The following is a 26,314-nucleotide window of genomic DNA, read 5'->3' as shown; positions in this document are numbered from 1 at the left end:
GTGTGTGTGTGTGTGTGTGTGCATGTGTAGGTGTATATTGCTGTCTATATAAGCGGATTCGACTGTGTGTGTTACGTCGGCCCAGACGCTCGGCCATGAGCCGTTGGTTGAAATGGAGCTTGTTGTATTCAGTCTGTCTGGACGAAACATTGCTGGTCGTTTACTCAAGTCGGTTAGTGGCGTAGAATGTGGAAGGAGGTTTTAGCCGAGTGCTCGTAGCCCATTGAACTCAGTCTCAGCGTTCGTTGTAGCCGGCGCGTTATGAAATTTAGCACGCTATAGTCTGCAGCGTGGCGGTTTCCAGAAGTAGGAAGGCGGGCAATTTTGAAATGTTCATATTAGACAAGCCGCGAACGCAATAAATGAAACTATAATCCAGAGTATAACGCTAGTGGACAAAAAGGAAAGATGAAGAGCGAGACATGGTAATTAATGAAATGTAGTATGCGCCATAACCAACATTGACTGTCTTAAATCAACTAGATGTGAACGATATGTAAAACAACGGTGTATCTAGCGTTCAGTAAAGGCGAACAGTATTTCCTCCAGTGATCGATAAATCGTGTGTCGAACTTTCGAAAACTTCAATTAAATATCTGAAGGAACCGGCAATGTCCGGCTTATAGATCTATACATGTCGATGCACAGATTTAGTACCTTAATCCGAACGTGGAAAGTAAAAGTTGTTAGATTTCCACACAAATGCATACTTATTTTAGCTCTCACAAATTCACATTTTTATGTCGTACTTAATTATTCGTCGCTCAGCCATAATTACAATAGAATTTAAGTGAAGTAGTGTGGAACCACTCTTCTGCTTGACTGGTCCATAAAGCCAGCGTCAACGACCGACATCGAATGCTGAAATTAGCTACCTACTCTTGAACGGTGGTAGCTCGAATAGATAACTGGTAGTGTTAGGAGTGAGATTACAAAAGTGGAATCAGTCAACGTCACTCGTTAAGCAGTTAAATGTGCCGTTATCATCCTATCAGAGAATGCCATTAGCCCTAAGCTGTTGCCTTCTAGTATAGGTTTATGCCCCTTGCAACACCTCTTTCGCTCTGTTCAAATGCCTCCTAGTGATGAGCAACTATAAGAGCAAATCGCGCCTCAGAACATCCGACGACACCGACAATTCTCGCCTCAATCGTTTAGGTGGAAGATATTGACGCACTACGAATAAACGTATCCATTATGGTAACTGCTCGGTACGTCCGTTAAGTCCTGGCACACTAGCGCAAGGACAATATGCAACAACAAAGCATCTGCTTGGACTATGCGTGTGTAATACCGTGAGTAAGAAGTGATGGGTACGTTATTTGAAAACGAAAAGCGTTTTCGAAGCCAGTTTACTACACATATTACACAATGAGACAGATTCCTACAAGGATATATTTTTTTGGCTATTATTAACTAATGAAAATTATTTAGTTCATAAGTTATGTCATTGCATGGAACAGAAAATCGCTTTTACCTTTTTTGTTGGTCTTTAAGTTTTACCTAAGCTTAGTGTTTGATCAGTTTTATATTAAAGCTAAACGCTTTGTAAGAACACCTATTAAGTGCATCGAATAGGCAGCTTTACATATACTCTATATGTATCAGTGATATCGTTCTCGAAATCTTCCAGGCGCCGCCGAGTGTTAGCTATTACGTCCTACATTTAAGTTTCTTTCGTTCTTCGTTTTTCTGTAGCTACAACCCCGGCTCTTTTATCAGTCCGGAGTCTAGCCAAACATTTCTTCCCTGCCATCCATGCACGTCTTTGCCATCTCAGCCGTCTGTGCGTGTGTTTATCCCCTGTCGTTCAATATGTTACATGTCCGTTCCGTGTACCTTTGCATATATCGTAACACGGTACGATAGGACGCCTCTGATTGGGATTACGATTCAAAGCTCTCCACACTGATCTTGACTGTGACCGCATGAAGTCCTGGTTGTCTGCGTACCGTTCTGCATTTGCTCAACGTAATGAGTAAACACTAGCCGTCGACTAGCCTTCGAAAGGCGGTTCTGTTTTTCGAAGCTCCAGTGGCACAGTCTTTGCTAGTATGGCTGCCCAAAAACGACATACGAAAACGAAGCCAATGACAACGCTGTATTCTTGTTCAGTTTCGGAAGCTCCCACAGAGACCCGCAATAGATACACAGCTGTTGCTGTGAGTCTGCGGTGTTGTACAGCCATGGTCTACCAGCGAGCCCTTGCCAACCTCTGCCGGCGGTATCTAGTCGTCGCCGAAAGTTTTGACAGTTTTTCCCGCTATATATATTTAGGCTTGGTAAATGAAAGCTGGCAGAACAAAGCCAGCGAGTACGTCGCTACGTGACGTCCATGCTCTATTTGAACCTTCCTTTACGCGTTTACCGTTTGCCTTCGACTAAAGCTCTGCCAGTAGCAACGACAAGCATTGGAGTCGGAGCCCTGGGGAGCTACGAACAAGAGTAGGCACCGCTACGGATGGCGTGGACGTGCCGGAACCTTGTGGACGTTCTCCGGGAAAGATCTATGTCGCTTTCTTTCGTACTTCTGCGTTAGGTTAATTCTGCTTCAGCTGGCTCCGGCTCTTACTGTTTCTCCGTACGTTAGTGGTTTCTACAGTTTGCGCAGGGAAGTAGTTGTTAGACGATTTTGACCGAGTATGATAATGGTAAATTCTTCAAAACTCAACCTAGTAGCTAGACCATATCAGGCCCACAAAGATTACCCATTTTAGTGCTCTCTGCTTATCTAGAAGGTTAAAGATGAACCTAGGTCGAAACTTCTAGATATAGGCACAGGCCAACATTTTCTCGGAAGTCTTATTGAACAACAAACAGCCACTGTGGATAGCACTGTTTGAGGCCAATGCCAGAAAAGTTGTCGCTCATAGAGAGGAACCGTATCCTCATTAGCGTTTATTGACGCTGTTCACTAGAAGTAACGGATGCATTTAGACAGTTTTTTTCCGTATATTACAGACACAGAAAGCAGAATAAACGGATGATACGAAATGTAGCAGGCGAGCTACGTCACAGCAAGAAGCAGCACAGAGAGAGGGTCAGATAGATGTCACATATCAGATGAGGGCAAGATGTCACACTGAGAACAATTGCAAAGGAAAATCAGAAAAAAAAATGAAGGAAAATTGAGGGGCCCGCAAGTAAGTGAATGCACTCGGCGGACCACGTACAGTTATATTCAGCGCCAATGTTGCAGTACGGAATAGTGAAACAGAAATGGGTAACAGACACATCAACAACGTGAGCCTGCTAGCGCGGAAGACAGTAGCGACAGATTGAAGGGGCAGAAGCAGTCGCAAACTAGGGAAAAGGGGCAAATGCAGGGAATGCATCTCAGAGAAGGCAATTCCAAGAAAATAAAAAATACGATGCGAGAAACGGAAGGAACTGCAGGCAGTAGGAACTGGAGGCAAAAGGTACACATTCTACAGGCTTCGCAGCTAGGTAGTACTAAACGAGACTTTCAAGAGATAGGTAGACAAAGATAACCCGCTATCTGCCATGCAGTGATCTGTCCCCATATAACGAGGTTTTTGATGATTCATGTGTTTATCAGCTTTACGGCATTTGTGAACCTGTTGCTGCAACCGTCCTCGTCCTCTGCTTCCTTCCCCTGTTCGACCCCATTTTTATCGGTGTCGTTCCATCAAATTTCCTCCTTTCATTCCTGCTGCTGTTATGCCTAATATCGCTACTATTACTGCCATTCCTATTTCACTGTTCTAAGTCGTTTACAGCGCTTCCCGTTCTTCGTTTTCTTCCCCCCTAATAACTCAAATCGCAGTAGTCTTGTGCTCCCCACGCCCCCTCCTTTTTTCGGAGGCTTTTTTCTCTCAGAGTTTGTGAACAAACTCTACAGCTTCACAAACTGCGTCAGACGTCTTATTACATCACATGATCTATTGATGATGGCCGTAGTAGATACAAACGAAGCTGCTGCAGCCATAACAGCAGAGGCCCCGCACATCAACGAGCGGGACCAGTAAGAGGAGCAAGAAGTGAGACCGAAATTGACTGGGGAGCGCACTAGAAAGTGAAGGCTGCAGAGAAGACACTGAAGGATGAGGACTAAGGGGGATGGAGGCTGCCAAAGAAAGAAAAGGTTTGACGATGTCAGCCAGACTGGCAAACAAGAATAAAGCGGCAACATTGGCGTAGATTGAAAATCAATGCTGGTGGCTTCAACTGTGGGTGAAGTAGTAGCAGGGGAAAGTGCAAGCTGCGGTAGCTGCTATAGTAGCGTGCTGGGCCTCTGTAGCTCAACCTAAAAGCTTGACGAAAAAAAACGAAGGCAAATGTCTGGCATAATGTTTATTTCCTTCCTTTAGGCTGCTTTATATTTGTCTTATTTATATCCTTACTTGTCGGTGAAGGTTTTTGCGGCGCTGCATATAAATGTACTACTGCGTTAAAAAACAAAACATTATCAACGAAACATCAATGACAAATACGGTTACGTCTAACTAACATAAAAAAAGTAAGCGGCCTCCTACGGTCAGTAAAAGTTTATGTCAGTGTCTGTGAAAGAACCTTATTCAGTGATGGACCGCAAATACTTTCCAGCCCAGTAGTATCCTCGTTTCTATAACACTTCTAACCTCAGCTACCCGCTGTAATATGGTAACAAAAAGCGGAGAGATTTGCAAAGAGAAGGAGGCAGAAAGAGATTGTCTATCTTTCAGCCCTTAAAAAATCCAATAGTCAAAGCGTCGGCCTTCCGAATCCGAAGCGACATAGAAAACGCCTTTAGTCGACTGTCCGCTGCTCGGCTGCCTGGAACCAGATCGAGTGTTCGCTTGTACAAACAGTAGCAGTACCCGTTTAGATTTAGGCTGAAAAAAAGCCGGCAAATAGGCGAGCATGATGGTGGTACCTGAGCTCCTCGAAGTTCCCGTCTGCTCCTGCGCTTTTTGCGGGCACGTGTGCCTGCTACGCGAATGTTGGGGAAGAATCTCTTTCGCTGTCCAAGATACCAGACAGAGGTAGGACGACAGAAAAGAAGGTTTGCTACGGGATTGCTGCTACTACTATTGGCTCGGCTGTTGCATTCGTCTAAGTGTCGAGTGCCGGGTGCGGGGCATAGAAACGTCTTATCGACTACTCGCCCCCCTGACAACGGGAGTCAAAAAAGACAGGGCGGCGGAAGAAAGAGAAGCTGGCCTGCAGCCTCTTCGTACTTACTGAGTTACTCCACTAGCTAGAATAGGCTGTGCCGGCCAGCCAAAGCTCAGACTGATCGTCCAGCGTCCCTTCTCGGCCCTTTCCTTGGGGCAGTTTGCCTTGACGGACAGCCAGCCAGCCGGCCATTCATAAGCATCAAATTGTTTTGCAAGCTCTGGAGCTTTAGTAAGGTCGGCAGAACCGCAGCTGCGCGAAATAGATTTACGAAAAGAAGACGAGGGCGACTTATTCGCACAGAGATATTCGCAGATAGAGACAACCCATTGTTGAGTCTCATTTAGTCATTTCTGAGTAGGCCAAAGAGGGACGGGGGCAAAAAAAAGGAACTCAATAGCTTTGGGTCATGTGGTTTTTTAACGACGACGACCTCTCATGATATGGACGTCAAAGAAATGTCGCTGAAACACTTTAGATCTGTTTTTTGCTTTCTCTGGTATCGCTTCACAGAATGTGACGAAACTGGGTACTCTACAGTAAACATAGCCAGGCACATCAGTGATTTGAGCATCAGCAATTGAGCTGGAAGTTCGGACGCTTGCAAACTGAGCCACAGATCGCCATTAAACCGCTTAGTATAAGCGATAAAATTAATAGAAAATTTTATTTTTAGATTACTTTTCATTTGCTATGATTGCGCAGGCGATGACACTGCTGTCTGACCTTTTATTAAGGCAAGTCACTTGGCTACGTTACGGGCCGCCCACCCTTGAGTTGGCAAACTAATAGATAGCTATATTACCAATTTACTGGACTGCTGCGTAACTTCCGTTACAGCTCGACAGCTGCTATGGCAAAAGTTCTTATTTAAAAACGGGAATTATTGACTGTGGCGGCGGGCACGCGTCTGTTGCATAGATCCGTATTCCATATTGAACAGTGTTGTTATTTAAAGTGCCACAACTCAAGTATAGAGTATTCGAGGCCGACTAGACGAGCGAATATCATCGCACTCGATCCAAAAAGCAACTCCGTCGTGGGCGCCTTCAACCGACTTGCTGCACATTAGAGCGCCACCCATACCTTTCTTCGTCCCTGTGGCCATCAGGCGCACGTTATACGCATAGGCGCACTACAGGCTGTTCGATCAGACTGTCCGATACGTATCGTTTGGGTGGCATGTAGGCTCATCCGAGGGTCCCAGGCTCGGCTGTGAACTGAGGTAACAGCCAACCGAAGTACCGTATTCAGAAGTCCAGTCGATTTTTCAGTTTTGTTTAATACGACCATTAATGTATAGTATAATCAAAATTTTGCTGAAAGTGAAAAATGTCTATTCTTTAATCTTTTCACTTAAGTTTGCATATAGATTATCACAACGATATTTAGTTCTCGAAGAGATATAATCATATGATAAGCTAGGTTATTCATTATCACTGTCAAGAAATACATAGTTGTATCCGTATCTCTATGTAGGCTAGTGTACATAGTTAGACGAAATCTTCAGACTAGTCGCCCTCAGAACGTTTCTTCACGAAACTACTGCTGCAGCAGTGACAACTGTGTATCCCGTGTTCTCATCTTCCTCCAGAAGGATTAAGGTTCTTGTCATTTTCGCCTCGCTAATTGCGAGCCTGAATAACGGGGCTTGGGGCCACCATAAAATAAATGTGACATTTAGCCTGTTTGTGGCCGAACGGCAGAATAGGTATAGATCGCAAGCCGTAAGTGCCCAGTAAGTACGCTGTATCCAGACGACGCCGACTTAACGTCGCCGGAACACTGAATATCCGCAGTGCCCTCAGTAACGGCCAGCTAGTTTCCCACGGCGGCTGTTATTGCAGCAGTAGAGGTGCTCGTAACTTGAAAAAAATGTACAGAATAAGAGCACCATCCACTGATGTATATGTCCGAATGGAAATTCGACTATCCGCAAATAATGTGGACTCGTCGAATTAAAAAGCCCAGTGACTGCCACCCAGACACGGCATGTCGCGACAAATTGATCGTTAAAATTACCATTTCCTAGTTTCGTTGCTTGGTCAAGTTGAAGTGAAGAGTATGTCCTTACGTTATTTTTAGGCCCCAGCCCTGCTCAATGGATGAACGATTAGATATGAACGCGCGTTAAAGTTCAGCAGGGGAAAGCACCAGAAAGGGAGGATTAGCAGGAGGCAACTGCCAATTCAAGGACGACTTCGTTGTCCAGTGATCAACTATAGATGTTGATTGGATGGTCGAACGGCCTGACATGTCTGGAGCAAGGGCCGACTGGAGCTCTAGATTTCGAAGCTCTAAATGCGAAAGCTGCGCCGACGGCGCTATCTCTCTTTTTATAATCCAAATTACGTTGGAAGAGGATTGAGGAACTCTGCAAATTGGATCCCATTGTTTTTCTAGTGTCATGGCTTGTGTCCATCATTCCCTTTGTGAGGAGTAGTTGGTATTGTCTGGTATTCAATCATCGCTGGCTCGTTCAATTGTATCGGCGGAATTCCGCTATGCACCCAATATGCATGCACTCGATACGGTTTGCGCATTTCCGCTAACCTGATCGGATTAACCGTCGTTGTATTGGAAAATAGTCGGAATAATCTAACATTTTTCTTTTTCCATATTAGGATTAATTGATAATCATGTACACAGTATGAAAACCTTCATTTTAAACAGTGTATTCATTTAACTTGCTCTCAAGCGATCTGGTCCTAATCATTTTGATGAATTAAAGCGCGAAACAGTTGCCTCTTGTGCTCACCTTAATAGCATCCATCGCTCATGGAACTAGTTGAATACAAACACCGCGAAGAAAATATCATTAACCATTTTTATAAATGAAAAAATTACGTCATCTTGACTTTTACACGATTTAAACTAGTGCGTTCTTTACTTTAAACCTAACGATAGACGAGTTCAATAGTATAGCCAGCTCATTTGAGGTACACTTGCCGAGCCAATGGGGAAGTACAACTTTACGCTGCGATCACCCTACAGATTTCAACGTTTTTCTTTCATGGCCCAAGGAAACGTTGCGCCTGCACTTAGTCTAGCTTTTTTTTTGCCTCTCGGAAAAGATTAACTCTATGAAATATATGTCTGGCGATTAAGGTTTGTACAATATACCCGATAGCGAAGCCGGGTGCGAACTTATTCCGACAATGCGTTGAGGCGCGTGGCGCCGTCCAATGACAGCCCTTAAGCATTAGCTGTATGTCTTTTTAAATAGTATGAACACTTTCTTGTCTAAGTCAGTGCCCATTTTAATGATAGTTTTCACTAATTGCCTGCTCCAATGGAAGCACATTCGCAGAGAGCAAAGCTGCTTGTAGATGGAAGCAGTCTTTATTTAGAATCTCTTCCTACACCCTCGTTTCGTGCATCTGAGAGCGCGTCGTATACATTGCGCTGCTTACACGATCGGGAATGGCTGAAAATTGCGAACGCGCTTGATTTCTCGCGAATATGATGTCAGTGGTGGTTATGTATCGAAGGAAAAAAGAGCTCTGCACGAGCGTTTTAAATGTAGAACAGAGCAGCCAGTAAGGGTATGTATCCATCCGAAACGAAATAAAATTGGGGGGATTAATAAAGTCTAGAATCGTCTTTTCATAGCGTCGGTGGCAAATAAATCAGATTTTTTGTCGCTACGTCTGTGTAAGAAATATTGAACACTGAAAGAATATGTGCGGAGAAGAGTTTCATTTCGGCTTCGTTGCCATCCGGCACACGATACGTTTTTACGATACCATACGAATAATTTCTCCATTGTCGCCATTTTCGGTGCTTTCCTATTTTGCTATCGCGATTTACATAGTAGTACACTGCCGCCGTCACTATACTCATACACGCGTAACGATGCAAGAAATCTCTTGGTTCTTCGTCCCGGGGGGAAGTTTTCCCGAAACGTCGGGGGGCAGTAAGCTGCGGCCTCGTTCGATGACTATCTCATAATGTGGCGTATCATACAAAGTGAACCACGCCTCGGCGATCTAACTAACGGAAACATTTGCTTTCTCAATAGCTCCCTTAACGGTACCGACGTGAGGCCTTTGCCATGTAACCTCTCCGCGATCGCAACACTTTTCGTCTATCCTCCTTTCGACCCGACGTACACCCAGAGTTAACCGACGTGCTTGCACGTATTTCAACGGCAGCGCCAAGTGCGGGAGAGTTCTAGACCTAACATTGTATACGATGAATGTGTTGATGCGACCAAAAGACGACGACTTCGACGGCTATACGGTCACCCTGTTAAGAGGCATCGAGCTCAGAGGATGTTTTGAGCACATATGGTTGTTGTGTGACACACAAATCAGTAGAGATGGGCCACCGCACTGTCGGCGTAGTTATTAGCAATGGCAATGAACCGACTGACGAAAATGACGCTAGTTGTTTAAGCAAAGAGAAAAAAGAAGTTTGAATGAATCACCTCTTATCAGTGGCGAAGGTTACTGCAGAGCTTCTGATGTATAGCGGTATATGGCCAAGCTTACTGACTTAACATTATTCATTTATATTAATATTTTCATGAATTGAATCAACAAAAACGATAGTCATCTATAGGTAGGGCACAGTTTAGTAAGAAGCAGGCATTTGTTATCTATGCCCTGTCTGATTACCTAGTATTGCATGCAAAAGGGGTCCTGATTTTGTTGAGCGGGTCGACTCGAGACGGAAACACGCCTTATGTGGTAACTTCTGTAAAAGAAACCAGTTTTGCAAAAGACTCTGCTAGTACATGAGCCTGTTTACTAAGGTGAAAAAATAAAAGGCTCTGTAGGGGGCGCTTTGTCATCTGAGCCTTCAGACGGTATGCCGCGCATCTGCAGCAGATATCCACAGCAGCCCGACTTTCCCTTGTGAAAAATTGCCCATACTGAATCCTCCGACTTTGCGAAAGTTCATCGCTGGGCCGCGTACTGCCCCTTGACGGATGTCATGCGCACCCTGTGCCCGGCGGTAAGGTGCCTCGGCAGAGAAAGCGCTGCTGGTGGTGGCGGCAAAAGGGTTATAGTGGACACGTGTATAGAGGGCAAAAGTTATAAAAATCGGGGATCTTTTTATGGGTGAGCAGAGTCGACAAGAAAAGAGCGGATGTTGATGAGTAAGAAAAGAAACATTGACCTTCAGATTCTTCCGTAGTCACCAGAGGGTAAACTCCTTATACGATGATCAAGAGAAACTTAAAATGAACGCCTAGTTATTATGGTTTTTGAGTAAGTCAATTTAGCGCTGCTGGATTGGTTAAAACCTGAACCTAGATAAGGCTGGTTGGAAGGTGAATGAAAGAAAGCCAAGAGAGCAAGGGCAAAGAGGTAGGCAAAATGACGAAGCAAACTGGCTCTCTAAGTCTGTAATGGACCGATGTACCTGAACTGCGAAGGACAAACGAAACTCTTTATGATGAAACACACGTGGGAACTGTGCCTGCTTTCCTTTACCAAATTTCGGCTACTATGCAAGTGGCATAAGGGACATTGCTAAGCCTTAAGCACACAAGGCTGTTTCAACACCTCGTACGGATATATCCCTGCCATGCAAGCTTCACTCCATCCTATGTGATAGCGAAGGGAAAGGCGGACACGCAAAGTCATGGAGGCTTGAAACTAAAAATTCCCAAACTACATTCTAGCTTTCAGAACATTGGTCGTTGTATATTTCAGCTTATATCGCAATGGAATAAATTCGCCAAAAGAATTGCTTTAAAAACCAAACGTATTTGATTGGCTATCCCAAAATTTACCTAATGTCCTTTGAATGGAAGCTGGTTCTTCAATACAAACTCTAACTATACCCTCAAATATAATCACCACACAGATACAAAGGAAAAACGCGTTACGTTTGAATGCAGACACAGCTCTTAGTAACGACAATAGCAGTAACAATAGCAAGAACTCGTGCATGCGATGAGGAGGGTCCAAATTGGCTTCACAGGATCCGCTAAGGGCATGCCTCTCTAAAGCACACACGAATAAACTTATTCATGTAGAGGGCGCATGAGTTATGAATGTTGCCAATCGCCCGCCCGTCCATCCATCTGTATGTCCAAACGAGGTTAGACACCGCTGTATAGCGTATACATGCATATACCTAAGCAACTTGTGTTGTTCTAACGGTTGCATTAGGCTAGGCCAGTTTAATACAAGTGAACGAAGATAAGGCTGCGAAAATTTTCCCATAATAATTGGGTTAGAGGCGAACGGCCTGCTGCGTGGCTACTGGAAACGCACCTGCGTAGGCTCCTGTTGTAAAGTTTCATATACATTTCCGATCTCTTCGAATACCTCCTCCTCACTCCCATTTTCTCTGCTCCCTGCACTTCGTCCGGCGACCTTTGCACGCTTACGCAGCGACTACAGCTTCTCGCTTCCAATTTATCTCCTCGTTCTTCTACCTAGCCCAAGCCAAAACCGACTTCTTGGATAGCACCACCAATTAAAAGCTTCTTTCGAACTACTTTCCTCTACGTAGTTTTATTAGCAGTAGACTGATGATATGCGTTCATACGCTTTCATGGGCTGGACGTGGTAGATGGTAGTCGTGATGCAAGTAGTAGTGATGGAATACCGTAGTAATATGGCAAGGGCCGCTATATATAGTACTTCTGCTGTGGCTTTGTTTTTGTCGAGACAAAAATAGCGCAGGAGACAGCAACCGGGCCTATAGCTCATACGTGTGACTATGTAGATGAAAACGTGTCTCAATATTCATCTATTCAAGGTGATTAGAAAGGTCAATAGCGAGGTGTAGGACGGGCGACTTTTTAATTCTTTGATTCTCTTTTTCTGCGTCTGCAGAATTATATATCGGGCCTTGAATCGAGGGCCTACGTTAGTGTCGCCTTGATTTATACCTACCAGGAACAACATCCTTTGACTACCATAAACTCATCGCTTTTGCTCGTTCGTGTTTGCTTACTCGATTTTTAGGAGAGGACGCCAAAGCAGAATTCCGGCCAGCCAGGATAGGATGAGCCCAATACTACTTGAACATCCGCCCGTGTAGGCGTCGCTAGAGGTAAGACCCAATGAACATCTCTAGCCCGACCAACTGAGGAAGGCCGAAAGAGAAAAGCAACCAAATCTGGTCTGCCCTTGCAAAACCCTACTTTGCTTTACAAGTGTCCTTGAAGTTGATAAGCTCTCCCCAATGCTTCTGGGTGACGTTACATGGCAGAAAACTAAGGAAAATTCCAATCGGAATCATGATACATAAAAATTTACCGAGTAAAAACTGCAACGGATAACGTTCCTGATTCATGAGTGACCTTACATGACTGAATATGTGTTGCCATTTTATTAACTGGGTCTATATCCAGTGGAGTAAATAAAGCAAATGATCTTAGGTTAAAAATAGCCAGAAAGGTCTTTGTTATTTTAGAAGTTTCACTAATCATCCATCTACCATATTGTTTAGCTTCAATTCTGCATATGTAGTAACTCTATGTCAGTTGCGTGTTCTACTGAAATCGATAGGAGCGCTCCATATGGCTATTTATCTTTTTATTTATAGGGCTTATATGGTTCACTATTTCGAGGCTGATACCCGATGCCACGACCCATTTGCGCATTCAAAATAGCCTTCGTTAACGTATAAGAGATCGCAATGCTTTAAATGTTTTCGTTAGTGCTGTTAATAGTACACACGTGCGTGTTTTATTGCTAACTATTATAGCTGACGGCAACGGCAGACAAATATGTATTTACTATATGTTATCGTTTGCAAAAGTTTTCCTTGTTCCTCATGAGTTTATTAACTTACTAAGTTGCAAACACAAATTGTTATTTCGCTAGCTTAGGTCAAATTTCAAATTCTAGCTATAAGCCTGTTTATAAGGACTCTATTATTCCCGGTACCTAGATAGTGAATGGTATGAGACGGATGTCCAAATACGGCGCGTTTAGACACAACACATTTCCGCATCATTTACAATAATGTCCGTTCTGTTCACATTTGCTGATGCTACTGCATCATTTTCTTTAATAAAAAAAAGATGAAAATCAAAGCAAAACACTTTTTTTTTTTGAAAAAACCATGTATCATTGGTGCCGCAGTTGTATTGACCGTAAGTGTAGGTTCGAACTTATGGCGATATTCCTACAACCTAGTGCTGTCAAAAACGGACATGGTGTGGACACAACGAATGGGTTTGATGGTAGATAGCAAAATGAAAGCTGAACAACGTTAGAACGAGAGAGTGACAGCAGACTGACTAGGAAAAACGTTTATGCCGTCTTTCGCGGCAGAAACAGAAACAGTTCTTTGTAGTGTTGCGTACAGCGTGCTTTTCACCGGCGTCTCCAACGGCTCGACGCTCGATCCTGTCAATGTCCCTATTGTAACTGAGCGGGAGAGAAAGCAACCGACTTGCCCTCAGTTTTTCTCGCCAAGCTCAGAGCCCGTTAGAGAATGAACAGCGTCGAGCGCAAGTAAAGGAAAGAGTAGTAGGAAAAAGAGCGCAAAAAAAGGGAAAAGCTAAGTGGAATACAGGCGTGAAGCAAAAAAGGCCATAGCAAGAGAAGAAACCTTCTCAACAAAGCCTTCCAATGCGTCAGAAGCAATGACGCTAGCGGCAGCGGAAACGTGTAAAAAAGAAGGATGCCCGTTACAGCCGTGGCAGCGGAGAGACAGAGCCTTGGCGCGTTGACGATGAAACGTGAAAATCAAATGTCGTCGTACTGACTTCCGGAACGTGTCAGAAAGCCTTTACTCCAAATAACCCATACACACAAACGAAGCTTTCGCCGTCTTTCTAATCGAATGGCGCTTTGGCGACCGTGCGCGATGGAGAGTAACGTTTCATAGAAAGGCAGGCTCGTGAGGGATAGATAGTTGGGTGCGATTGTGTGGGTCGGACAGACACGGAATATTGGCACATGTGTATATGTGGGAGTGTGCGCGACCAACGACGGATTTTAGACAGAAGTGATTAGGAAAATGGCTCCGGTTGGATGGAAAGGAAGGCGCCGAGCAACGTCAGGCAGAACGATTCAACGGCTTTAATCGTGCATGCAGGCGAGGCGAAAACAAACTGTGGAAGAAGGCGAGCCCAAGTGAAAGTATATTAGAGTCCTCTATTGTTTATAGAACAGCGTAACACAAGGCTAGTAATCTGCTTCAAAGTATTCGGCAACGAACATCATGTCGCGGTATATTCAGAGACAATACTAGGCAAAAAGCGGTAGAACTTTGAAGATGTAATACCTGCGCTCTAAGCGCTGGTCCAATTTGATTTTCTACTGATTCCTAAAGGCCTTTTGCCGGAACTATAGAAAAAGATATTGCTATCAAGGATAATTATCAATGAAAGCAATAGGCTTACGAAGGGCAAAATGACAATTACAATGCAACGGTTAACGACACTTCCGGATGAACGACCCGAAACGTTTAAATGGGTTAACAATTCAGTGTAATTTAGCTAGCCAGCTATAAACGCATTGTATTGTAACGTATTGCGGATTTCGTCCTCTGCACGTATGAGTGCACCTAAAAATAACGGCTAACCATTATGCTTATTTTTACATTTATTCGTCACGTGCACAGTCTGCTAACATAGGTAATGGGTCATGCAAATGCGTGCGTCATCAAATGTGGCGCTGAACGTCAACTATAGCTAAATTTAACGAAAACTTCTAACAAAAAATTCTACAGCCAAGGATACCCCATTTTATTATATTGCATCACAGACGGCACCGAACTTTGAGATTCGTGTTAGTTTATTATTACGTTTTACTTCGAATTAGTCATTTCACAGTTGACATAATTCTTGAGCATGATGCTAACCTGCTAACCCCTAACCTAACTATATGGAACTGTTATCGTATCCATGACATTATCATGTCTTTCTTACGGCAAGTCGTGTTGGCCTACGACGTATTTGCTCGTCTGGATATTGTTAACCACATATGAGCCATCATACTACCAGAACCCCCATGAGATCGTCAGGTAGCCTTGTCGGTGGAGGTTATACTATGACGAGTCAATCTCTGTTCTGCTTGGTTTTATATACAAGTCATATTCGGCATAAAGGAGAAAATATAAGGTCCGCATAGTTACTTCAGTTGTACACGGTTTCACTAACCTCCAGCCACGCCCTTAAACAACCAGAGATCGCTACGCCCAAACTCTGCTAGAATGTTTCAAATTTCCTCCGATCCAATACCTCTAGCGAAAGGCTCGGAAGCGGTGATGACAGGATCGATGTGGTAACGCCAGCCACTTCGTTCACTTGCTATCTATACCGTGGCAGCGTATTAGTGGGTCAGTTTGCTACTACCCCAGAAAAGCGCGCAAGGTGACACCAAATTTTCTGCAAGTCGGGCAGTACTGGACAAAGGAATGCTGTTTATCGCATTGGGTTATCGGAAGCCAGTGCCAACAAGATTGTTAAGTGCAGCTCACAATGACAGACGAGCCAACAAAATTTGGGCTGAAAGCGAGCACGATTTCGTGTACAGAGGCAGCTTAGTTTATGCTGCTTACGTGTTATTTGCTCTGCTTGCTCTGACTGGCTTTTCCAATTCAACACCCCATCTAATTTTTTCCTCTCCCGAAGGTTTGGTTGAAGCAGAAATAGCTCGACATAGCGGCTGGGCCCTACTCACATCTTCAGGGTGAAGCAGACATAACTAGCATGTCCAGCAAAGACGATAGGAGAATATCAATTAAGCGAACCCTGACTGTGGATGTGAGAAGACGCTCTAAGAAGAAAACATTGTCGGAAGAAGTTGCAACGAAACAAGTAAGATCGCTTCTGAAACTGAAAGTTGCAAATTGAAAGAAGCGTCGTCAATGTGCCCCCAAGGGCCTGATAGGCAACCAACGTCTCAGCCAGACAGGAGCATCAGGTCCAGCAAGGTCAAAAATAAGGTGTTTTTTATCGAGGCAACCGATAGAAGAGATTTGCCCTTTGAGAGCATATTTTTAGCTAGCTTTCATTATTGTATTACTATAAGATATAGAGAGAGCATATGACAACGAAGCCTATAGAACTTCGTGGCACTTTTAAATGTTATTGTTTCAATACGATTATGAGTTTTGAACCAGTTTTCTAGCTTACGACAAATTCAACTACCAGCCCTTGACAACATGTCACTTCGTTTATGTTTTTTCAATCTTCCATTCTGAAATGTTTAATAGAATAGTAATTTACGCTTGTCTCCAAATAAACATTGCTATACGACATGCGAAATAGAAAAGAAAATACAGTATCCAAATTTCCAAAGAAATTTCCATAAGCCCGTTTCTCGAAAACCTATTTCATGCTGAATTTTGACGCTGTAGATGAAATTTTTACCAACTACTTATACGCCACGCACAAAACAGATACAAAATTTTCGGATCACTTTCTGTCCCTAACTATTAAGCCACACTTAATTAATACCACCTCTAAAAATTGTCACAAAGGTTGAAGTACTTTAACTCTCTAATCTGGACAGCGTTAGACCTATCTGGATATTCTGGATTTTTTAAACTTTCAGATTATGCAACGACCTCATATTGAAGAGCACAAATGCTTGCTATACATGGCAAAATTGCCTCAACGATACACTGAGCTGTGTAACCATGAAGTTCGTGACCGATAGGGAAACACAGACGCTTTGTGTTCTACATAAGAGAGTATAAAATTCCACAAGACTTAATTCGGCGTATTAATAATGTTTTCTATGATTATGACATTAGAAAAGTAAAAATAACATATAGGTAAACAAAAAATGATATGCTTTATCGTAGATTTTCTCAAGCGAAGCTCAGGAAAGGTATGCTGAAATTAAACAATAGCACCTGACAAGCATCCTCAAAAGGGCGGTCTTTAACGAAGTCAAAAAAAAAACGAGGGAACCTGTGCTTTTGTTTGAATGATGCGTAATACAGTGTTGAGTGTTACATTATAATGGCCGTACCGAGCTTGGTCCGGGATTGGTCTTCATCAACGTTCGTTTGGGAGGCATTCAATCGTTCCAGACTTGTTTGGCAACGCAATGTCTTTGTAGAAAATGAGTATGTTTGTGATAGCTTAGTGGTAACGTATTTACCTGCTAATCTTAGGGACACGTTGTGGTCTAGGTTCGAACCCATCTTTGTTTGGGGCTCAGCCGTCTAATGGAATACGTAACGGCGTTACCGAACGTAAAACTCGAAACATAAATAATGCTACGTAACGACAGGGTGAAACTTCCGCAAGAAAATTTCTAATATAAATAAATAGGCATGACGAAATTTGCATCTGTAGAATAATCTATGTGATTTAGAAATAGCCTACCACTCAAAAGTGTCACCAGGGAGCCAAATTTGAAATTTCCTCGTAGGCTATGTTTTACAGGTCTGAGATGAACTTATGCGACGATTCGTGCATCCACACTAAAACGATACTGGCTCCTGCGTCCTGAAAACCTTTATTTCGGCAGTTTTAGCGCTGACGCTTGAATTGAGCTGGTAAAATAAACAGTTGAAAGTACGGGAGATTACAAGAATTTCACTTCTATTTTATCTGGATCGAACCTTATTTCGTCCTCTGACATAAATGAGATGGGTCGTATCAATCACACATTTGTAATGTATTTTGTTAACGTAAATCTGTTGATGCAATATGTTCTATGCAACACCTTTTATCAAATTTGATATATTTGTTAAGACCGTTATTAGTGTTAACACGCTGAAAATCACTGAGTTTCAGTTGAACAGAAGCACTTTTACCTCAATTTTATGTCAAAGGCCTATGCATATACAATGTTGTTATGCAGAGAATTAAGCTTTAGGTAAAGAATCCAAACAATAAACAATGAGTCATAAACGAACAACTTATCCATGAAATCCACCGGAAGACAGCCTTAGTGATGTAGCAATATACAACAAATGCGGTTCAACGTCAAGGGGTCCTGGTTGTATCGAGATCATCTGCTGATCCTGGTTGTAATCAGTAAACGATCTCGATCATAAGCCGTGTAGTTCTCCAAACTCAAGTAGCCTATTGCACCATTTTAGATCCCGCTTGGCATGACGGATGGCATAATACTTTCAGGGATCTAAAATATATGACCTGCAAGAGATGGAAAAAAGGACGGTCCTTCTACATCGAATACCTCTAGTGGTTTGTTTGCGAAGATGACCATTTGATGTTTTCTCGGTAATTGACATAGCCGATACAGTGTTTTCAGGACCTACATTCAGGACCTGTCTGTGCTAACAAACGGATGTTACAGTCTAGTCGCTGAAACACTTATGCATTTAGTGAATGTAGCCCTGTCTTGTCAGAACTACCGAGTCTCCGAAACCCGCTGCATGCAACAATGATTACTTTGTATACGAAGCATTTCTCTGCTTACGCAAATGGCCATAATCACCGAAGGTTCTCGGTGCACCGAGAGCTTAACGGCGAGCGGGTTTTTTCAAATTCGCTGCGACGCATAGTTCCGCACTAGGCGCTCAAATAATACGCGATGGAAAAACGCACGCAATCGAATCATTACGCAGTAAACTGTTTTCGTCACACAGTGCACCCCCCCCCGGGGGGGGGGGATAAGCCTCTCGCAAGCACGCTGTTGACCACGCGATGCTCTCGCCAACTTTCGTTCACAGAGCCACTCACTGAAATTTATAAATACACAGCGCAATGTCCCATGAACACGAAATTCAAGTCAAGCGAATTAGTAGATGAAGCATATATATATATACATGCATATAGGTATTGGATGCATTGGTACCCAATGGCATCTAGGTATCAAGGTCCTGCAAAATGCATAGCTAGTTGTCCAGGTCAGACGTTACATGGGAATGATGTGAATTATACAACTGATCCAAAGTCTGATAACTTCAGTCAATGAGATGTTAATGCGTCTACTTATCAAAGGAAAAACAGGTAGAGAGCGAAACAAGACATCAATTGCAGCTGCTATGGAAACGTAGTTTTTTTTACTCGCTGTTCTGTCCGAGCCGAAATCTCAGTTCGTTAATAATTAAACATTGTTGTACTATCAAATTAGTTCACCATATATTCGCAGCGGGCTTAATTGAGATCTTAGCTACAAGCGTTTCGTGGTACTCCCGTAACAACGTAAGGCAAAGAACCTTTCGATTATGTACTATTCACAATACATAAGCAGCTAACCATGGACTACACATAACCGAATCACTGTTGGCCATATTTTTACTTACAGCTCTTGAGAACTACTTTCCACCAAATCTCATATTGTCGATAAAGGCCTTATAATGCATAAGGGGGCCAGCCACGAACTACTTTTATCACGTGCTCTTCGTCCCCAGAAAGTTTTTCATGCATGCAGTATACAGGGACTATTACGCCGCCACTAGCTTCTCTAGAACCTAATGATCCAGGAGAACACAGCTGCTTAGCAACGACCGAGCAAGTGTTGCTAGGCAGCAGAAGGAAAAGCTACTGCATTCGAAGATGATCGTTAACCTCACGCACTCATCGGATTGACTTCGATATGCCCTCTCATGTCATCCAACTCTTTTTAAATATAGCCCTCTTTCTTTTTGTAGTTACCACAAGCTTTTCAAATCAAGATCATGTAGAGTCCATTTTCGTCACGCATCCCACAACGGCAATCACGCCCCTAATGTGACTTTTTAAACAGAAGTAACATATAATACGTTGTCTTGCTTAGGCGACATTGCTTTTAGATTAGAAATTATAGTAGATACATGTTACAGTACATGTGATAAAATTGAATATCACCATCTATGTAGGATGATCCATTATCGACGATTTGGCTGACAAAATGTAATACGCTGAATAGCTGCAAGAGCATCGTAAATATTTTGTCGGCAGTCATTTGAAATATGTATCAAGCCAATCCTCTACGCTAATGGGCTCTCGACACCCCAGGGAATTGGGCGCGTCTACAATAGTTCAGTATAGCGTTATATCGTACATGTTACGCGGACGTTTCGACCAATGTCCTCACAGTAGACCCGTTCCTGTGACATAATAGGTTATTTGACCCGAATTGTACCAACAACATTGTTAGAGTTTCCTGGACTACCGCCCTCAACCCGGGTCGTCTGTGACTCTCCATTCGAGTTCCTGTTCACAAAACAACAATAGTAGCAAAAGAATCCAGCTATCCAGGTGTTGATGTATGTAAAGCGGCAACCCTACGTTAATGTCTACACAAATACATGCTGAAGGTCAGTACCAGGGAGCACCTTTACGAAGGACTATGTACAAGGCCGAAATCATCGTGCCGCCATACCTCTGCGTGCATGCAGTAATCCGGCGCGAGGACAAGTGCCTCAATAGGCATAACGCCAGGGAACAGGATACTGACAGGATGATAAGTCAAGATTAATACTAGTGCTAATTGTATGCCTTTCTCTAAAGCGGATGAGCCGGAAAAAGGGGTACCAATATAAGTGGCTATTTAGTTACAGAAAGGTAATCTATTTAGAAAATTGATAAAATATGGGAAAACAAATAACTAAATCAGTCAGAATGCCCGGTGTGCGTTTTGATGCTTCCATCGTTGCGTATGAGTGATAATACGATCATGCTGTAGAATTGCAATTGCAGTATTTAGTTATATCCACATGTGAATTATGCATGAATCTCTCAAATGAAATTCACGGAAAACGGACATTTACAGGCCATAAATTTGGCCTGTTTGCTTTCAAAACACTGGGGGTTTCTGACTCTGTCACAACTAACCTATTACGGTGTGCCACCAGTTTGTAGCTCTTGCATGCGGCAAGCCTGTGAGAACAGTTTAATGATGATGACTTTTATTGGACTTATATAGGTAGAATGAAAATCTATTTATATCTAGCAAGTTTAGTCGAATCACGGTGATATCTTATAGAACAAAGCAAATGTTTATATCTTACAATGCATATTAATGCAATGTCAGGCAAATAAGTTGTACAACTACTATATGACGTAATTTAGTTTATAGTCGTTATTACTTGTGTTAACCTAAATATACGGTCCTTATCAGTGCTGGTCTTCCATTTACATTTGCCTTCGTTTCAGGAGGAGATGCGAGCCTCATCGTTACCCCTCGGGGTCCTCTGGGGAGGTCTCTTGTTGATTATACAACGGATCAGCTTCTCTGAGGCATGGCGGGGCTTCTGCCCTTTACGATGCCATTGTAACGATGACGAGCTCGCAGTCCGTTGCGACGACGCATCCTTGGACGTGATTCCCATTACGCTGAATCCAGGCCTGCGGGAGCTCCATTTATCACGGAATAATATTAAAAATATTCTCGGTTCGTTCAGCGTCTATGCCCAGCTGGAAAATTTGAACGTGAGCTATAATCAACTGGCGAACCTCAACAAAAACAATTTTCACTTACGTCACCTCAAGCGATTGGACCTCGGAAACAATTATGTGGAACAGGTCAATGCAGAAACGTTTAAGGGATTACAGGTAAATAAATAGGAATGCAGTTTATTATTACTATTATCAATTACTGTATATATCTAAACTCAAAAATAATGGTTAGGCTATATATTTGGCAAACCTAGTTGCAAAAGTTTTGAAGAATATACTCAATGGAAGGCTTCATCAGTACTAGCAGCTCAGTTTTTTTAAAATACCTGATGTTTTCCCAATATTAGACACTTGCTCGTAAGTAAAGCTTAGAAGACAGATGCCCAGTGTAGCAAAGTAATAATAAATGGCTACATTTCTTACTATTCCAGAACCTAAACGAACTCAACCTGCACAGGAACTCACTCAGCACATTACCAGCTCGGGCGTTCCACGACATGCGCAACCTTGAAATTTTGGACCTATCACAGAACCAGCTCGTCAAGGTCGACTCTGCGGCCTTCATCGGTCTAGTGCGTTTACACAGACTCATCTTACGCGCAAATTCGTTTGAAGAGATCCCGAGTGAAGCGTTTGCCCACCTATCTCATTTGCACACGCTCGACTATGGAGCCAATTTGTTACCAAGTATACCGAATCACGCGTTCCACTACCTCAGCCGCTTACGGGAGCTATATCTAGACAGGTGTGGCATTGTATCGTTTGAACCCAACGCGTTCAGCGGACTCGTATCGCTCATCGGCCTTAACCTCCAGTACAATGCAATTGAGGAATTCCCTTCAACAAGCCTTGCGGAACTTCATAAACTCGAGGAATTGACCGTTGGAGGGAATCGCTTTACCCAAATTGAGTCAGACGACCTAAGGGTCCTGCCAGCTCTAAAGAAATTTAGCCTAACACAGTCGGAAACGTTTGAGACCATTGCTGAGGACGCATTTTCACGGACGCCGAATGTTGAACAGGTGATATTAGAAAATAACAAACTTTTTCAGTATCTGCCTGAAAAACTTTTTGCGCAGCTGCGGGTTCTAAAGCACATCAGTCTACGAGGCAACTCTTTGCAGTTCATCCCACCAAGGGCTGTACCTATAGAGCAGTTAGACTCTTTAGACGTATCTTTGAACCCGCTCGTTTGTAACTGCTCCGTAGAATGGCTTTGGACTCATTTGAGGTTCCATGAATCGATTGGCAATTACCCCAATAATAGCTCAGCAGTCCGTTGCGGCGGTCCTACCCATCTGGAGAACGAGTACATCAAGAACTTGTCAAAAGTCGATCTCGACTGCGATGGGCCGACAAAGCGTGGTATGCTTGTTGTGTGTATAGCATCAGCCTGTCTGTTAGGTATTCTAATCGCGGCAGGAGTAGCAATATGGTGGCGACGACGCTCCCAGATATTACTGATTAAGACGAAACAGTTGCAAGCAGCTTGCTGTGATGGTGTAGGCGCGGGTATACTTGGGACCTCGCCTATGGTGCATCACGCCACTGACTTACACAGTATGCACCATAGCTTGCATCATAACCATCTACATCAAGCATATCTAACGCAGGCCCATTTCGGTAGTCCTGGTGGAGGAGCTGTCCAAAGCGGCACTCTCGGAAGTGGCACTTTGCCAGGTGTTGGCAGTGGTGGGGGCGGCTTGCAACTACAGCAAGCTCAGCAACAACAATCGCCCTATCACAACGGTAGCAGTGGTTCGTCCTATTACTCGAGTCAGCACACTCTTAACTCGACGGGGTATCTGATAGCCAATCCGATGGATTCAATGATGAACCAGCATGTTTATATGACGGTCGGTCCACCCAGTCCACAGCATCAACAAAACATGCAAGGTCACAAGCCACCGCCATCTCCTCCCATGAGTCAAGCGTGCGTAAACTACTACACGATTTCAACCACCGAAAAAAAGTACAAGTCCGCAGGTGCGCCCCTTGCCTACATCTGAGCTGATAGCGTGTATAAATATTTAAAACCTTATACATCACACGCGCCTAAATAACCCACTAGATGGAGGCAACGGAACGGTGATGGTCTTTGAACCGATTGACCTTCAACAACCGTCGAAAATGCCATCAAATACTTACTGCTGTCTATCTGGGCCTATAGTAGATACCTATAACAACAGTAATAATAATAATAAAAAAACATGGGGTTTGACTTTGAAGCAAAAGCTAGTGCCCATCCTCACTTGTCAAATGTCAGCTGTAGGCTATATTAAACTTAACTGACTGAGGGTTTGGGCGCGCACTTGAGCAGTGCCAATATTTGCCGTAGAAAAAGAATAAATCCACTTCGTGTAAATATAGGAAGACCAACACACAATTTCAGCATAGATAAAATAGATACGAAGTGAAGACAACGCAAATTCGACAGAAGAAAGAAATTAACAGAAGACAAAGAACGGATGAAGTAAAAATACGAGTCGATTTAGTCATCATCACAAGTATATGCACACAACTCGTGTACACTTGTATAGCAGGCATGTCCGGTGACAACAAACGATGACCCTTCTCCCCAATCCAACCAACAAAAAGAAGAAGCCATTCTTTTTCCCCTAAAGCTTCCGCCTTCCTCCGCCGTCGCCGGTAATGCCACGATGAAAAGCGTGCACAATTGTAAATAAGGTTATATAAATACGATAATAACAATAGCGGTAATACTGGAAATAACAAGATGGAAAAAGTCACGGAACGTAGAAGCAGATGAAACCAATACAGCTAATAAGAGCGAGCGTAGACAGACGCTCATGTTCCTGTACACTGCACTGCCTCACATTCGCCAGAATGACGAAACAGTAGGAAAAGGCCGCCGGGACATCGCGTATGGACTAAGAGAGTGGTTTTCGTCCGCAGTATCTGCCATTTTATCGGAAGATAGCTATAGCCACATAGCACTTTAAAACAGGTACGCTATTCTACAGAAAAACAATGCATGCTTTTCTCTGAATATGAGCATTCTGTATGCGTGCATGAACATGTGATATATTGCAAAAATGATTGAAAATGCAACACATATTTTAGTTGTATTAGAGATTCATCGAACTTAGGTTGCTTCTTCTAGCAGCGAAGTACGAAGATTTTCACATTCATCACTCCTAGAACTCATCACAGTTGTTGTGAAGAATCGGTTAGCGATGGCCTGACTCGAAGCTCACAAGTGGGATAGTTTCTATAGGATGACGAGATTGCAGGCAATGAAGTGCGAACAACGGTTCCGGCCCGCCAATTAAGGGGGTTCGTACCGAACTCCCGCCTCTTGCTGCTACCTAGGGAAGCCAGCATCGAGGCTCCACAAACACATCTTACACAGATTGATATATCGTTCCAATAATTAGTAACGATGGTAGGCATATCGTATGCTGGCTTTGGTTCTTCGGCTGTACGACAGGGAGCTAAATAAGGGGAATCCATTCATACCGGAAATAGGTCATTGTGTTACTTCCGGTAATCCCGCTGACTATTACCTGCATACATTGGAATATATCTACAAGAAACATGTATAGTCTGTAATAGATCCCCCTCCGATGCCCCCGCACAGAGCTGCACACAAGCTCTGTCGTACCAGCCTATGCGGTGTTGTTTCTTAGGACACGCGACCGGACTCTTAGTAACAAACCAAAACGGCTAGTGCGTGTCATACGTTGCTACCATACTCAAAAATGAGTTGACCAACATTAGTGCTATGCAACTTTGTGACCTAATAATAGAGCAAATAGAATCGAAAGAGAAGCAAAGTAACAGCCACGTTTGATAGCAGAGCATCGTCTCGCTAATCACAAGCCCATCACTCTGGCAATATTTAGCCTTAGGTTAGGAATGCGTAGAATAAACCAATATGATAAGGTCGCGGCTCGTTGCATGATTCAGTGTCATTGAGTGATAAAGGCAGCCTCAAGCAGATGACGCGGCCTGTTTTGGCCACTCGAAAAATAAAAAGTAAAGAATACGTATTTGTCTTTCAGGTAACAAAGTAAAGATTGACATTGGACAGTTCGTTGGATAATCGTGATTTCACAGCCTACTACATGCGATATATAAGATATAATTGGATTAACATAGAAGCTGTTATACTATTTGACGCCATATTGACGTGAAGAGAGAAAAATTAGAGAATTGTATACGACTCAACTAACTGGCAACAGGTGCCAATATAAGAGCGTCTTCTAATTAGTGGCTATTTGATAATTATTTTCATAGCTATCGTATTCAGAGCGAACCAGACCTAAAGCAGAAACAGAGTGCGTCAATGTCACGTTAGCCTCTCGCCTGCAATATAGACAGTACCGTTAACGAGCACAAATACTGTGAGATCGAAGGGCATGGAGCTAGCGTGCGTGTGTGCGTTTGTTGCTTATAGAACATATCGGCCATTATGGGAACGCCAGTGATGAAAACGAAGCAAAGAAGGAAAAACCGAAAACGCCACACGTTCAACGGACTAACTGGCGAGAGATATTATCCTGACGATGGCACGATGACGAGTGTGGACTTGCACGCCAAAAAGTCTGCCTAGTCCGTACCCCTAGTCTACGTCGACTAGGGACAGTCACGCATTTTAAATCAATGCGCCAAATACGTCGCCACCGGAAATTGTCACGGAAGTGAACGCAGTTTTGTAAACCGGAATCAGCACATCCATCCTCTCCTTGCCCGAAAATCCCCTTCGCCCTACCCCAAATCGCTCTCAACGAATCATAACGACAAAAACAATTCCTGCCAGTTATAAACTGGTCCCAATGATGATAGAAAGTGATACAGATAAGAACAGATATTTAAAAATCTACCAACCAACGCCAAAAAAAAGAGAGTATTATGTGTGGTGAACGCGTGATGATGAAATAGGGACAGGCAAACAACGACTGAGACACACGGAAAGACACACTGAGAGAACAGGTATATATA

The 26,314-nt window shown here is 43.3% G+C and overlaps 1 protein-coding gene across 3 annotated transcripts in view; it reads left to right on the top strand.

Annotated features, from left to right (window-relative positions):
* LOC111259878 (uncharacterized) overlaps window positions 1-26,122 on the top strand; it is a 39,112-nt gene extending 12,990 nt beyond the window's left edge. The window contains exons 2-5 of one of the 3 annotated variants that reach the window (XM_022832205.2): window positions 12,048-12,135; window positions 21,107-21,505; window positions 21,781-24,317; window positions 25,610-26,122. In XM_022832205.2, coding sequence (XP_022687940.1) covers window positions 21,113-21,505; window positions 21,781-23,358 — 1,971 coding nt within the window. In that variant the 5' untranslated portion in view covers window positions 12,048-12,135; window positions 21,107-21,112 and the 3' untranslated portion in view covers window positions 23,359-24,317; window positions 25,610-26,122. Of the gene's footprint in view, window positions 1-12,047; window positions 12,136-21,019; window positions 21,506-21,780; window positions 24,318-25,374 lie in introns of those variants that run through there. The other 2 variants (XM_022832203.2, XM_022832204.2) reach the window with 2 other exon arrangements.
* The last annotated feature ends 192 nt before the right edge of the window (window positions 26,123-26,314 follow it).

Source organism: Varroa jacobsoni, unplaced genomic scaffold (assembly GCF_002532875.2).
Source record: "Varroa jacobsoni isolate VJ856 unplaced genomic scaffold, vjacob_1.0 scaffold_376, whole genome shotgun sequence".
Lineage (NCBI taxonomy): Eukaryota > Metazoa > Arthropoda > Arachnida > Mesostigmata > Varroidae > Varroa > Varroa jacobsoni.
This window is presented reverse-complemented; position numbering and strand designations above follow the sequence as displayed.